Here is a 16,534-nt window from a genome sequence, read left to right as displayed (position 1 = left end):
AGCACAATCAATTGCTGAACCAACTTAATGAAAGCTTAATGACAGGCCTAATATTTTGAAATCAATACCTGGGAGATTGTCGCAAATCGATCATCAACTAAACATTATTTCTTTTTGTTTCTCATCCGTTGTCCAACACCCGTTCCAATTAATCCGGAGTCGCACCACGTAAAATCATTAAAGGAAAAAAGCACTCCCTAAGAAGATTCTCTTTTAATCTCAGGCTCGAACCCAAAACCTTTGATTAAGGATTTAAGACGGGGCATCTGACAGAGAAAAACTTACTGTATCTTGTGTTTATTCTAAATCAATAAATACATAACACATGTCACATACAACATTATCACTACATCATAGTTAATTAATATATATACGTTCGATATAACTTTGATCAGTCCAACAGAGCTAAGAGGGCATGCCAAAAAATAGAAAGGCCAAGGTCAAAAAAGGCGAGATTTACATACGCAAAGATTGTTTTTGCCAGATTTACAAGATCTCTATATTTTTTCTGAAAATCATTGTGGTCAAAGTAGTATAAATGAAGACATACATCACAAGAATGATAACTCAAAATATGAAACAAGCATATCTGCCTGACTGAAGTGACCAAATTCTATATCTGCTACACCTCACCCGCAATTCACGATTATATTGCTGCTCTCAAGGCCCCTCTAGCAGCTTCGCGCTTCATCTCTGCAGCTTTACCACTTCCTCGGAAATACATGTATACTTGCTGCATAATGAGATCACAAAGAACAAAAAGGTTACGCCTCTCACTCCCTAAGATGCAAGAATAAAACTTAGTGTGTGGAGAAATCAGATAAAGAGGGAGGGCATACCTGAATAACCCAGATGCTCAGTACTGATTCAAGACAAAATAGACCAAAACCGATGAAATAGAAAACCTAAACGCCAGAAAGTAAAAGTCATATTAATAGTCAGACTTCAGATGACTACTCAAGCAGGCTTTTTTCCCTTTTCTATTTTTCCTGTCGAAATTAATGAAGGGGGTTGGGGAGGTTTTGGGGGGGGGGGGGGGGGGGGATACGTTGGAGATGCTGTGGAATCTGCCAAATAGCATGTTGAAAACGTACCCCAACAAGTACTTGTTTGCCGATGAGATCTACCGCAGGTAGAATGCCTCTGTTCAAACAAATTGTACAAGGTCAGATCACGGAAACAGATAATAGCAGCAACAACAACATACCCAATGTATTTCCACAGTGTGGGGTCTGGGAAGGTAATATGTACGTAGACCTTACCCCTACCTCGCGGAGGTAGAGAGGTTGTTTCCGGTAGAACTCGGCTCAAGGGAAACAATTTAGAAACAGATAATAGCAACTACGTCGAAGAAATCCGGAGAAATTTAAAAGCAATTATCTAAAAAGAAGGGACTTAGATTGTTGCTACAAGTTGCATGAATTAGATTAAGATGTTCAAACTGAGCAACAATTAGTAACTACACTCATTTTCCCTCCTCATTTTCTTTTACATGGGATTAGAAGCTAAGTTCAACATCAGAAAGGAACTTTAAATAATGCATTTACACAACTTTTTAAAAACAAGTCAAATGCAAGATTCTTACGTAAGTGATTTTCCTCTGAAAACTACTGGAGGGGCAACAGCAGCAAAGATGCAGAATGCAATGTGAAGCTGTACACAGAAGCAAAATATAAGACATATCTTTGCATTCACCAATTTAGATAGGAGATAAGGAAAAACAATTGTATGGAACTTACCAAGTAAAACAAGAAAAACCATGCAAACTTCATGGCACCCTCAGTTCTGTGACAATATTTGTGTTAGTCCCACAAAGAAAGGAACAAAAAAGTGGAACTGAAAATATTATCAGCGGCCTATAATATCTTAATAATGGACAAGCTTTTGCCTAATACTACAGCTACATAATCATTAAGTTCAGTCTACATTCTGGACTACTGCATTCAAAAAGTGGCTGATTTAATTCTGAAAGTAAATGTTTAGTTATCTACTAGGAAGGAACATTTACCTGAAAGCACGATAAAGAGGACGATACCACAGTACATAGGCTCCTGGAACCCCCGATATGAAGTAAATAATAGAAAGGAACCAAATCTTTACATCTAAAGCCAAAAACTAAAAGTTAGGACACTCTAGCAATAAGTGATGAAGTCTAGGGAAAAGGAACACGCTGAATTAGACAAACCTCCTTCTTTAATCCATGCTGTAGTGGTAGCTATGATGTTCCATAAAAGGCATGCAAAAAGTCCTGTCACCGTCATCTTTTATCCAATCAGGAAGGGAGCAACAAAAATCTCACCGATGTAAAAAAGCGGAAAAGCAAGCATACGAACACTAAAACTATTATAGACAGATCTCCTAAGCTATAACACGTAAATCAGTTTATTCTATGAATGAAATAACTGAATGCTCACAAAAGCTTGTTTCGATTGGTGTGGTTGATAAAAAATAAATTAAAGTGTTGGCCAAGAGGGAGGCAGTAATGCAAAGAATTTCACCAATCCTCAATTTTCATACTACACAGACTGATATAGATGCTTTCCTAACCTAATTACTTGGAGGGTTTGCAACAAAATATGGACAAAATGAGGGGAAAAACTTGTTCTGGTTATAATAGTTAAAGTGTTGGTCAAGACACAAGAGGAAAGAGACAGAGAACTGAAACAGGCTCTTTCTAAATTTTGTACTTAATTACTTGAAGGTCTTGCAGGAAAATCTGGGAAAAGGAAAGGAATAGAAAAAAGAACTCTCGTTTTTGCCCATTTTGATGGTGATGTTTTTTTCCCCTTCTGATTTTTTTATAAAGGGGGTAATAACAATGTTTCACTTTGCCAAGAAGATTCAATAAGTTATGCCAGAATGACATTTGTAAAATATGCTTCAATACCATAAAGAAAAAAGACAAGACATTTTACTTCCAAAAAACTTCGCAACTAAGTAAATTAAATGTATCAAATGGAAGCCAAATGCAGCTTTAGGTCCCAAGTCTACTTGTCTTCAGAAAAGAAAAACATGCCTGATTGTTGATTTGTTTTTTGGTCCAATGCAATAGTTATTAAGTCTTAAATGTTGCATGACAGGAAAAGTCAAAAAGTAGAAAGCGTCCGTCACATAAGGTGCTTCAAACTAGAACAAAGTAACATATAGTGAGGTAAAGTTGACGTACCCAACAATGTAGTAAATGCGACATATTGCAGCCTTTGCAAATGAACAGGTATTTCATTTGCAATGTCGTGATGGATAATTGGGAAGAATGGAGGCCAATTTTTTGCCTCAATAACAATGCCAGCTGCAAATCAGAGAGAATAGAGGGACTTGTAATGCACTGCATTAAATTATCTGAACCATGTAACCTTTTAAGTAAGCTTATAAATACTCAGGAAAACCATAAGATCCACGTTACTTATGGTTACATCCAGTGGCGGAGCCAAGAATTTTACTATGGGGTGTCAAAGTATAAAACAGTAATCACACTAATAAAATAAGGGGAGTCAACATATAGTATATATATACAAAAATTAAATATTGACCTAGCTAAACAATGGAGTATAATTTCTCGACCAGCATAAGGTGGCTCTGCCACTGGTTACATCATCGTAATTAAATTTGGACAGGCACAATGGATATCATAGGAGAAGGAAACAAGACAATGACCATGAAAAGAATGAAAAATCAGGGAAGTCAAAACAAAAAGAAGAAAAGTTCAGTCAGCTCTACTTCTGGTTATGTACTTGGATTTTATTTTTATTTTTTTCCTTTTAGGTTCCTAGTTTAGATGTAGACTAAAATAGCCCCACGTTTAAATCTAGAAGTTGTAAAAGGATACAAGAGATAGGTGGATTAGTACAGGAGAAAAGGAAATACCTCTTGCAGCAGCCTCTTCTTTTCGCCTTAATTCCTGCACGGCATCAACAAACCAAATCAGTGAATAATGACGTTTGTACCACAAGCAAACATGAGCTGCTGGGGACAGAAGGGACGAATATTTTTCTACTTGCAATGTCTCAAGGTCAACATTGATTTCAACTGGTGGAAGAAGAAGAAAAGCCAAAAGAGACTCAGCCACAAAACACATACTATAATGCAATTTAGAGACCAGGGGATGATTGTCTCATCTTTTTGCTGGTAAATATGGGATAGGATCGATCTTGGAAGCTGACTTTGTCTCCCATTTTAAGCTTTAGGACCAATATAGGAAACCGTGAAGACAAGTTACAGAAAAGAATTATGACAAATTAGACCCAGCATAAGAGGCTTGATAACAAATGAAACAAATCAAAACTCAGCATCGACCTACATACTGTATTGCTTAATGGTATATTAGGAGTCAACTTTAGTCACAAGCGTTACAATACAACAAAAGAGTAAACATAATTTCATAGAAAAGGCGAAGTCTGCAAGAAAAAACTGTATTATTTATTCTTTAAACTATTTTGCAGAACAAGCTTGCAATTTGGTCACTTCCCCCCATGGTATTACAAGCTCTAAAAGAGAGCAAGGACGAGAAAGAATCCTAACGTGGACATCCGAAAACAATCCAGGGATTACAAATAGGGGGAAAAAGACCTATAGAAGAAATAACTTTTAATATTGTTAAAAGAAGAACTGGTTGAAAGCTAATCAAGAAACATGGTTCCAGAAAAAGACCCAGCACTATTACAAATTCAGTTCAAATACAATGTGTACCTGTTCCCTCCTTCGCAATTCATTCTCCTTAGCCTGGAGTTCCTTCTCTTTCTTTATCAAGTCCTATAAAGATATCATAGCAATAGATATTAAATAAGATAAACTGGGTAAATATCTAATCACATTCAACAAATTCAAATGTGCAAAGTACCGCAGCACTATCAAGAGGAATATCAATAGGAGCATCACCACCATAGAAATCAGCAGGTTCATGCGGAAGGGGTAAAAGTCTTGAGTTTGTCGCTGGAGGAACACTCGCAGTACTCTGAAAAGTGAAAAGATGACACATTTATTAGCAAGGATCAAGATAAGGGTTCAAATATGATATCTACAGAAGAACTCAGATCTCCCACTGAATGATTAGTCATTGCAAAGCAAAACATATTTTGAATTTGAGAAGAAAACAATATCTTCATTAGAAAATTGTGGAGATAGAGCACTGTACATGAAATGTTGACAGCTTGGAAATACAGAAGAGAAGCACAAAAGTAGAGCTTGGGAAGTAATTTTTTCTAGCTCTAATGTGAACCATATGGAAGGAAAGGAATAGAAGATCAAGTTTGATAGCAACAGAATCCATTATACAAAATAGTGGAACTTCGACGTTTTTCATACATTTATTGAGTAATTTTGATATTTATGATGACGAAATGCCTTAGTATGATGCTGCTCTGAATTTTGCATACATTTTGCAAGCAAATCTTAATCCATCAACTAACCTACAGTCCCAAACTAGTTGGGATCAGCGAAAACAAACTCTCACTAAATATACGTAGTACACAATTTCCATAAAACAGACAGACAAAGACGGACACAGGTAGAAGGTAGGGACTGCCCATCTAACTTACTGTGGTATAAAACGCGCCACCACTAAATTTTGATTGCCTTGATTTTCCTCCTCCATCCTGCAAAAAATATATCAGAAGATAAATTGGCCAACTTACAAGATCTGGAAAAAAAATATCTGCTTTAAGTCTTTAACGCATGGCTTTTAAGTCATAATTGATATTCAGGCAAAGGAGATCGCGGGAAAAGATAATACATCCTGCAATAAGCCAATCAATATGACGCAACAACATCATTTCATGTAGTTTCGTAAATATACATAAAAGATTTTACATTCAAAACATATAGTATCAAGGATTAGAAGGTTTTTGTTTTCAGATAAGATTGGTAGAATTTGTCCAAGATTTTCCAAAAACGTGGTCATGATTAGAAATATTACTATTTACGCTGATTTTTTTGTTAAATTGCATTTACTTGTCAACTCTAATGAGAATTAGGCGTTGGGATTGGAATTATACATGCCTTGTGAAGTTCCTTATCCACTAACAGTGACATTCTGATATTTAGTACTTGTACTAGCAAACACATTCAGAATTAAAATGTATAAGCATCTTACAGTTGCAGGACCTTTTGCTCATATTCTTATAAAATGTGGAACTGACCAACCTCCAACAGTCATTGGCCAAACACAACCATTTCATTTTTATGACGGTGGTGTCCGGGCCAAGCTTGCGCTCGTCTCGAGTATTCCACAGGGTATCTACTATCTCCTACCAGCACAGGTACCAGGTAACTCTACCTACCAAGGCTTAGGCAGAAATCACCTAGCATTTTGTGTATTTGTTGGGATTTGAACACGAGACCTCATGGTTTTCCTCACTTCATTGACCACTATGCCATACCCTTTGGTGACGAGTAACTTTTTGACAAAGATTTCTAAACCCCTTTCCAAGGATAAGATAGCTTACCAAGAATTCTAGAGGCAGCGAAATAAGCAGAACCTAGCTAAAGCTTTATGGCCAAAAAGTCACACAACAATTTCAAACAGATGGCAAGTTATGATGAATCATCTACAAAGAACAAGACAGAAAATGAACACTAAAGCAATCAGTTTTAATGAGTCATACAAAACATGAACCTCGGCATACACTTATATCATGACACAGAAAACATTAAAAACCCAAATATCCAATTCAGACGAAGTCAATTTCAAGTCTTACACTAGGAAGAAATCAGTCAATTCACTTACCCATCAGGAAAAAGACTTGAACTTTAGTACCCCACACATGAAATTATGAGACAAAAGATTGAAACCCCAAACACCCAATTCAGGCAAAGTCAATTTCAAGTCCTACACTATCAAGAATTCAGTCAATTCTCTCATACCCATGAGGAAAAAACCTTGAACTTTAGTTCCACACACATGAAACTATGATTGAAACCCCAAATACTCAAGTCAGACAGAGTCAATTTCGAGTCTTACACTATGAAGAAATCAGTCAATTCACATACCCATCAGGATAAAAACCTGAACTTAAGTTCCACATACATACAACTATGAACCCCCCCCCCCTCTGGCGGAACCACATGGCTCCTAAGGTTCGCCGGAAAATTACACTATCTTTAATGTATATATATACTATGTGTTGAATCCCCTAGACTTCTTTGTGTGTTTATTTCTCTAAATTTTGGTGAAAATCCTTGGCCCCTACCCCCCCCCCCCCCCCCACAAAAAAAAAGGACCATCATAATTTTCAGAAATAAACCATAAAAGATATATGATATTAACAAGAAAAAGGAGCTTACAGCAAAGGGGTTAACCTCCACATACACTTATATCATTGCACAAACAAGATTAAAAACCCCAAACACCCAATTCAGCAAAAGTCAAATTCAAGCACTACACTATCAAGAAATCAGTCAATTCACACACATCAGGAAAAAGACTTCAACTTTAGCTCCACATACATGAAATTATGCTTCCCCCCCCCCCCCAACCCCAAAAAAAAGGAGCATCATAATGTCGGAAATAAACCATAAATCAACCATAGTTCATGTGATGATATTTGACTTGACACCGAGTTTAAGAAAAAAAGAGTTTTGGTATATAAAAATCCACAGAAAGCTATAATTCTTACTGCGACAGACTAAAAGGAAAGAGTAGCACATAAATGAGAGTACAAAATATAGAAAGAGAAAGGACCATACAGCAAAGGGGTTAACTTCTTCTTCTTCAGCAAAAGGATTGGTATCATAACGGCTACCCATTTCAGCAAAAGTGTTTGTTACTGTTCTCAAAGAAATTCACAAGGGAGAAAGAGGAAGAAGTAAAGAAGGGGAATTAGCTGAGATCTGAATATAGTCAAAATAGCTGAAAAAGCTTACTAAAGAAGGAAGAATGGAAAAGTCTTGGGAAAAAAAAAAATCAAAATTTGAGGGCTGAAGAAAATCAAGGGAATTCTACCATTCTAGAGAGAGAGAGAGTCTTTGCTGCATACAAAATTTGGAGGGGGTTGGGCCTAGGGGTGTCAATTTAATTTAAAAACGGACTAGACCACGCAACTATTATGTTACATGCCAACAATTAATTAAACTCAAAATTTTAATTTTTAAATTTATTATGTTACTTTTATTAAAACTAAAGTATTTTCAGTATACTCACTCGCAAGGGATAAGGTATTGTAGTGATTATGTATAGCAAACTATAATGTATTGAATTTGTTTCCTTTCGTATGATTTAGATTTATTTTTTTGAATTAATCTTTTAGACTTTATTTTTGAATCCCAACTTGATTAATATCTTTGAATTAATCTTCTAGACTTTATTCTTGAATCCCAATTTGATTAATATCTTTCCACTCATGTGATTAATATTTTTTTCTATTTGCTTAGATTCTTTTACGATGTTGTAGAATAGTTGATGGATCTATACTCTAGTCATCTTTCATATTTTCGTAATTCATCACTTTTTAAACTGTAAAAATGTCTAGAGAATTTTGCTAAGTCATATAAAAGTACGTATGTTATTGCATTCTAATTCTACCAGAGATTTTTACATGACATTTAAAATAATTATCGAAAATTAACCGAACCGTACCGATACTGAAGAGAAACCGACATGATTGGAATGATTTTGAAAAGTGTAATTTTGGTTATACATACGAGAATAACCAAAAAATTGATATGGTATAAATTTTATAAAATAATCGGCCGAATCGAACCATTGACACCTCTAGTTGGGCCGGGGTGGGGGTGGGGGGTTGGTCAGTTGTGAATATAGTGGACGACTTTTATATTTGAAGGGTATTGAAATTTTTGGTATAGACACGGAGAAAATGCAGCTAAAAGAGGAGAGACACATAACAGGAATTTGCGTCTTGTAAAAAAAACAAAGACACTAATGAAATACATTTTTGTATTCAACAATTTATAAATATCTTTTTAACTTTTCTGCACAAATAAATTTTGTAGGTTATTATTAACTTGTTATAATTGTATTGGTATTCGCTACTAAATGAGTCAGCACGTAGACAAGCATTTCACAGTCAGTTCCAAATCGCCCGGAGTCACATAGATCGAAGATTGAAGATCAAGGAGCCGATACGAACATCGCCATACCCGTACCAAACAAGGTCGTTCCGTAGCAATCCGCCCGCACCTTCTCTGGACCAAAGAATTCAGAGATATTTGTGATTTTTCATTGACCACGTCTTGCAGTTACGATTTAGCTAGCATAACAGACGGGGTCCATCTCTATTGCTTGTAACGTATAGGAGAAATCCTATCAAACTATTAAAATTAGGTTACCCTATAAATATTTTTCCTTTCCCAACATCGTAACACTTCCAGACCCTACTTGTGAGATTATACTGGATGATCGTTGTTGTTGCAACATCATAACAAGTGCTAATTATACTACACGATACTATTATACTAAAATTATCGCTATAGCTTTCTTAATCGTCTCCACTGTTCATTCGATTTCGTCCATTGAAGATTAATCACTAAGATTTTCTTTCTCGTGTTCTTATTATTTTGATATAACAATATCTTTCATCAACACTGATTCAATTGCATTAGTTTAATCTAGATGTTTGTGGCCTAATTTTGTAAATCTAATAATCGAATTTTAAGTTAGATAATAACGTGTTATCATACATACTCCGTTAATAGTACGATAACAAACCAATAATAACATGATGACATCGACATGATAACAATGATATAAATTTTAAGAGATGAGTTTAATTTTCAATATTGTCCAGCTATTCCAATAAACCCTTTAAATACCATGTTGAATTTGACCATCCCAACCTAATTTATTCACATTGTACGACCTTTGATCACAGAAATAATAGAATTGACCGCCTCGCGCTTGGAATATGTATTTTGATCTCGTTGCTGCCGTCTTTCGTTTATTTTTCATTTCTACTTTTTAAATTTAAATTTTGACCATTGAAAACAACTCGAAATCAAATAAAATGATACTAGTAGTTACTAAATACAAGCGGTATTCAAACTGAACCGAAAAACCGCACCAAATCGAAAAATCAAATCAAACAGATTAAAAAATCCGACTAGGTTTGGTTTGACTTGGTTTGGTATTGAGTAAAAAAACCCGAACCAAACCAACATATAAATATATAATTTTTATATATGTTTTAAGACTTTATATTGAATTTTCTTTAAAAAATATTGAAATATTTGGGATTCTCTGTGTTAACCTTGAAAGCGTACATTAACGAAATTATTGTTAGATGACTAAGAAAATAACTATCATGTATTACTAAAAATATTCTCCCATTAGAATATTTTAATAGATAATATATTTTTAGCTATATTAGCTATAAAAAGTAAACAATAAATCTGGCCGGATATTTATGTAATAATCATTTTCTTGATTTTATCCATGATATGACTTCTATTATAATTATTTTAAAAACTCTCTACTAAAATTTAAAAATATCTTATCTTTTATTTTAAAAATTATATTATAATTTAAAAAATAATCCCATTTCGAAATAATTTGTTTACATTTTAAAAATAACTATTTCACGTCATACAATTTTTTTTAAATATACTTTTTGTTACACTTGAAAATCGCTATAGAAACTATCAATTAGAAATCAATATCCCTCTTGTTGAATTTGAGAAAAAAAAAATCTTTCACATAATCTAATGATTCAAAACTAATATTCTTCAACGAAAAAAATACTATACCCCTTGCAATGTTGGTTTGACTGCAGCTAAATGAAGAGGTTTCGGCTTATACCCTTCAATTACTTGAAGGTGTTAAATAGAAATTAATGATAGCAATTGTATAGCCAGAGTTTTGTTATTTGTTTGATGTCCATTTATACTACTTGACTCTTCAAACTAACATTTTTCAAAAAGAAAAAAAAATAACTTGTTTTGAATATTGACCGATTTTTGTAATGTTTCTTTCTCCAACATATAGGTTTACTTTATTATATATGTAAGTAAATTTTTATCAACTTTTAAACTTTTTTTTGTTATCTGGATAAACATAGACGTGTCCCTATATATTACATTTATTTAAAAGAAATTTGCTTTATTCAAATCTAGCTATAGTATTTTAAAGAACTATAATTATAGGATTTTAAATGTAAAAGAGTTTTATAGTTATATGGAGTAACTTTTTTCTTTTTTGGAGACGAAGTAGTATTTAAATAATTTGAATTAAGATAACAAAAGTTCATAATATGATTGCATATAGTCATTAACCGAATTAAGTATGATAACATAATAACAAAAGATAAATTTCTTTTTTATTTTAATTCAAATTTAAAAACTTTATCTATAAATTCAAAATTATCCTTTAATATATATATATATATATATATATATATATATATATGACTAACATAATCAAATATAGAATAAAGTTACCATATACTATTAATATTTATTACCTTGTCACTTGGCTTAACCACAATGCCAATTATATATGGTAACTTTATTCCTTTATATATATATATATATATATATATATATATATATATATATATATATATATATAGATAGATATTTACTAAACATACGTTTACTTATCAAAATTTTATCTATAATTTTAATAAAGTAAGATTGGAATAATATTCATATAACAAAAAAAAAATCAAAAACCCGACAAAACCGAACCAATACAAACCGATATAGTTGGTTTGGTTTGATTTTGATAAAAATCGAACCAACCCGATCCATGTACACCTCTACTAAATACCAACCCGAACACAAGATGTAAATTTCTTTATTATTTTTTTCTAAAAACCATTGTGATCAGAGTAGTATAAATGAAGACTCATATTACAAGAATGATAACTCAAACATATAAAATAAAATAAAAACAACCCGGCGCACAAAGTATTTAGTATTCACGTGGTCTAAGAAAGGGTTACGCTTCAAGGGTATAATGTGGACAACCTACCCTAATGTAAGTATTAGTAGCTGCTTATACAGCTCGAACTCGTAACCTATAGGTTACAAAGAGACAACTTCATCATTGCTTGCTCTAAGTCTCCCGTCCAATAACTCACACATATGAAACAAGCATATTTGCCTGACACAAGTGACCAAATTCTATATATACCACACTTCACCAGCCATATTGCTCCTCTCAAGGCCCCTCTAGCATCTTCGCGCTTCATCTCTACGGCTTTACGACTTCCACAGAAATACATATATATTTACTGCATAATGAGATCACAAAGAAACAGTGATGTTAGGTCTCGCACATAATACAATTTTCTTTTGCTTTACACATCCGGATCCGGTATCTGAACCCAAGGCGGATGCACGTACTATACGTAGAGGGGTCACCAGCACCCGAAAACTTCGACAAAAATTCCATGTATACTTGTAAATGTCTTCAAGAAATAATTAGATATTAGCACAGACTCCGTACCAATCTTTAGAAGCAGTAATTAATTTATATTGAATATCATGGTGCTCCGCCGAATCCTGGGTCCGCCTCTGTACCACGAGACTTTGACTAATAGAATAAACTGTATAGAAATCAAATAAGAAAGGCCATACCTATAACCAAGATGCTCAGCACAGATTCAAGACAAAACAGCCCAAAACCGACGAAATAGAAAATCTAAGACAGGGAAAATAGCATATTCATGTTAAACAGGCAGACTCCTATAATTTGTATGCTATACTTCATTAAACCAGTTGACTATGTTCAATACATACCCCAACAAGTACGTCATCACTCATGAGATCTAATGTAGGTAGAATGCCTCTGTTCCAACAAATTGTAAAAGGTCAGATCATGAAACCAGATAATAATTGCAACAACTTAGAGCAAAATCCAGAGAAATCTAAAAGCAATTAGCTAAAAGAAGGACTAATGCTCGTTCCAACAAGTCGTACGAATTAAGAAAGGAACTTACGTAAGTGATTTTCCATCGAAAACTACTCGAGGAGAAACAGCAGCAAAGACGCAGAATATAATATGAAGCTATGCACAAAAGCAAACTATAAGATATCTTTGCATTCACCCATTTAGATGAAGAAAAACAATTCTAGGGAACTTACTTTGTAAAACAAGAAAAATCCCGCAAACTGCACGACACCCTCAGTTCTGTGATAAAATATTTGTGTTAGCCCCACACAAGATCTAAATAATGAATGAGTTTTCTGCCACAATAACAACCTTGTAAGCTATAATATTTCAGCTACATGACCAAAACTCAAGTGACAATTTGCGGTATTGCCTGTGTTATCAAAGGTGAAAAGCGCAAAAAAGCTATAAGGGTTGTTGGGGCTTTAAGCGCAGCACGCAAAATAAAGCGCGGGCTTTAATGAAGAAAGACACAAATGGAGAAATACTATAAATATGTATGTGTAGTTCAAGACTAATATCTATAAGAATGAATAACAAATATATGGATAAAGAAATTGAAGAAAATTTAAGATAAAGTAAAATATCAATTGTTTAATATCGTCTTTTTAGGATTACGCTATTGGCAAGGAAAAATATGCCTTAGAGCCTTGATGACAACATTGAAGCGCCCGCTAAACACGCGAAGCGCTCAACATGTTTTGAGCCTCGATTCAGGAATTAAGCGCGCCTTTGATAACATTGGGTATTGCATTAGAAATTGTCCAATAAAGTTCTGAAAGTAAATGTTCAGTTCTACAAAATACAGGAACATTTACCTAAAAGCACGATAAAGAGGACGATACCACAATATATAGGCTCCTGGAACACCCGATATGAAGTAGATAATAGAAAGGAACCAGATCTTGACATCTAAAGCCAAAAAACGAAAAGTTAGCATACTCCGCGGATAAGTTATTATGACATGCAGAAATTGTTGAGGTTTTTGTTATTTAAGATGAAATAGTCTTAAAATGAGGGTGAATGGGAAATGGAGGAAAAATAAAATTTTTGAGTAAAATTTTAAGTTTTCCCCTCTTGACAATGAGACATTGTCTCATATTGGAAGAAGAAAAGATTTTTGGTGGGTATATATATAATTGCTCTTCTTGTAGCTCTTAAAGAGTTAAGAAAAAAGCAAGCCTCACGCCGTCGTCGTCGTCGCTCGGCTACGGCTACGGCTACGGATTTGGTCAAATGATTGATTGATTAATTTTTTGGACCAAATTTATTTGTTAATAGTAAATATTAACGTAAGATTATCCGCATTTGTAACGGATATTTTCCAATTCGTGTATTAACCACCAGCTACAATAGCAGCCGCCTAATGCTCTTCCCACCATGGCCAAGTGCTTGCTCCACAAACAAGCTAGTGCATGCTCCACCACGGAGGATGGAGGGTCGTTCATCTTCAAAGCTGGCTGCTATATATATGTGCAGCAGCTGTTGAAGAAAGACACGAACGAAAAACGAACACAACACAAAAACTGAAAACGAAAACGCTCAACTTTGGCTATACATTGCACTCCTTCCTCTCAGCATTTCCATACGATTTTCTGAGTTTCTACTCCTTTGTTCTGCATTGTTTTAACTTCAAACAAAGCAACTGTAAGTGTGATTTGCTACCGAACTTTGTGTTCGCTGAAACACTGGGGTTTGAAGTACCGCTACACCAGTGTGTGATTCGTTCTATCCTGGGAGGAAATAATCCATTACCTTGGGTACTAGGAGGGGATTAAATTCCTTAAGGAAACACTGTGAATTCAGTGGGCTCGAATTAATTACTGTTTCATTACGATAACTTATATTTTGCAGAATTATTATTTACAAATACAGCAATACTGGCGGGACTAACAGAAATGAGGAACACACTGAATTAAACAAACCTCCTTCTCTAATCCATGCTATAGTGAGAGCTATGATGTTCCATAAAAGGCACACAAAAAGTCCTGTCAACAGCATAAGTTATACGAAAATGACATTTATAAAATACGCTTCAAAAATGTATTTAATTAAAAAAACAAAACTTTTGCAGCTTTAAGCGATACCAAGCTACTTTTCTTGAGAAAAGGAAAACAAACCTGCAGATTGTTAATTTTTCCTTTTATATTGTTGTGCAACAGTTATAAGTCTTAAAAATTACATAACATAAATAAAAATATCAAATGAAGAAGGCTAACATACCCAAAAAGGCTGTAAATGCAGCATATTGCAGCTTTTGCAAATGAATTGGTATTTCATTTGCAATGTCATGATGTATAATTGGGAAGAATGGAGGCCAATTTTTCTCCTCAATAACAATGCCAACTGCAAAATCAGAGAGAATAGAGAGACTTGTAACATAGTACTACATATAAACATCTGAACCTTTAAACTTGCAAATACTTATTAGAAAAAACATAAGATTTGCAGTACTTATTGCTACACGACCGTAACTAATTTTGGACGCACACATTCGATATGGTAGGAAAAAAAAAGACAATGACAAAAAATACATCAGGAAAATCAGAATTTAAAGAAAAGTCAATAAGCTCTATTTTCTTCATCTCAAACTGAAATTTGATGTTTTTTTCCCTTTTTAAGTTCATAGTTTAAATGTCTACAAAATCACTGATTGAAATAATCCTCATATTGAATGAAGAGGTATAAAAATGTTACAAGAGATAATTGGATTAACACAGGAGAAAGAGCAAACACCTCTTGCAGTAGCCTCTTCTCTTCGTCCCAATTCCTGTGCATCAAGAAAACAAATCAAGGAATACTCATGACATTGATACCTCAAACAAACATCAGCAGCTGGGAAAATGGAGGGGTAATATTTTTCCACTTGAACTGTACCAAGGTCAACTTGATTTCAATTGGAGTAAAAAAAAAAAACCAAGGGACTCAGGCACAAGAGACATGATGTAATGCAATTTATGGCCAAGGCGGAGCTAGTAGCCTCGCTATCGTTTCAGGTGAACCTAGTAACTTTTGCTCAAACAATGTATTTGTATTAAAATATTCGTACAAATAATAACACTTGAAGTGCTCCTTTTAAAATCTAAAATGCATAAGGTTAAAATTCTGACTCCACAGATTCAGGAATTTATATAAGGAGATTCAAAAGCAATTTTTGAAATCCATTTACCATTAGGGGCCAGCATAGGGGGGTGTGAAGACAGTACCACAAAAGAACCAAACAAAGCTTTGCCTCAATCTGAAGGAGTTTCTGATTTGACAAATGGCACAATGAGCCTCATAGGACAGTTAGAATAGTTTGTAAAGTTGAAAAACTATTCTCTCCGTATTTTTGACTTGAAAAAGCTTGGCCAAACATGCTATTAGTTTCTTAGCTAGTCTACATGCAAAGGAGAGGAGTATGTAATTAATGTAAGAAGAGAAAGGAGCTTAGGTTAAGGGGTTAATTACTACTTCTTCAGCGAAAGAATTACCCATTTCAGCAAAAGTTTGCTATTGTCTCAATTCTGCTCCAAGAAAAGCGCCAAAAAAAAAAAAAATCAGATGGGAGAAAGAGGAAGAAGCAACGAAAGAGAAGCTGAGATCTTAAACAGTCAAATAGTTGAAAAACAATTTGATCATTCATAAGCTCATTAACAAGAGTTATATATGTGCGAATTTGTCTTCCGTTAGTAGTTTAGTACGATGAGTCCACAG

The 16,534-nt window shown here is 34.2% G+C and overlaps 2 protein-coding genes across 2 annotated transcripts; both read right to left on the bottom strand.

Moving 5' to 3' along the window:
* Positions 1-438: 438 nt before the first annotated feature.
* On the bottom strand, positions 439-8,007 carry LOC104114653 (secretory carrier-associated membrane protein 3-like). The gene is made up of 13 exons (XM_070182117.1): positions 7,681-8,007; positions 5,535-5,591; positions 4,838-4,951; positions 4,687-4,749; positions 3,865-3,898; positions 3,167-3,289; positions 2,186-2,248; positions 2,009-2,102; positions 1,740-1,785; positions 1,586-1,653; positions 1,095-1,143; positions 840-905; positions 439-733 (listed from the first exon to the last, which is right to left on the bottom strand). The coding sequence occupies exons 1-13, from the start codon at positions 7,738-7,740 to the stop codon at positions 647-649; spliced, it is 924 nt and encodes a 307-aa protein (XP_070038218.1). The 5' UTR covers positions 7,741-8,007; the 3' UTR covers positions 439-646.
* A 3,713-nt stretch (positions 8,008-11,720) lies between these two features.
* On the bottom strand, positions 11,721-16,315 carry LOC117280358 (secretory carrier-associated membrane protein 1-like). The gene is made up of 10 exons (XM_070183060.1): positions 16,312-16,315; positions 15,575-15,709; positions 15,062-15,184; positions 14,764-14,826; positions 13,657-13,750; positions 13,033-13,078; positions 12,888-12,955; positions 12,688-12,736; positions 12,526-12,589; positions 11,721-12,179 (listed from the first exon to the last, which is right to left on the bottom strand). Exons 1-10 carry the CDS (start codon positions 16,313-16,315, stop codon positions 12,148-12,150), a joined length of 678 nt encoding a protein of 225 aa, XP_070039161.1. The 3' UTR covers positions 11,721-12,147.
* Between the last annotated feature and the right edge of the window lie 219 nt (positions 16,316-16,534).

Source organism: Nicotiana tomentosiformis, chromosome 8, assembly GCF_000390325.3.
Source record: "Nicotiana tomentosiformis chromosome 8, ASM39032v3, whole genome shotgun sequence".
NCBI classification, from domain to species: Eukaryota; Viridiplantae; Streptophyta; class Magnoliopsida; order Solanales; family Solanaceae; genus Nicotiana; species Nicotiana tomentosiformis.
The sequence above is the reverse complement of the archived record's forward strand: the minus strand, read 5'-3'. Positions and strand labels throughout refer to the sequence as shown.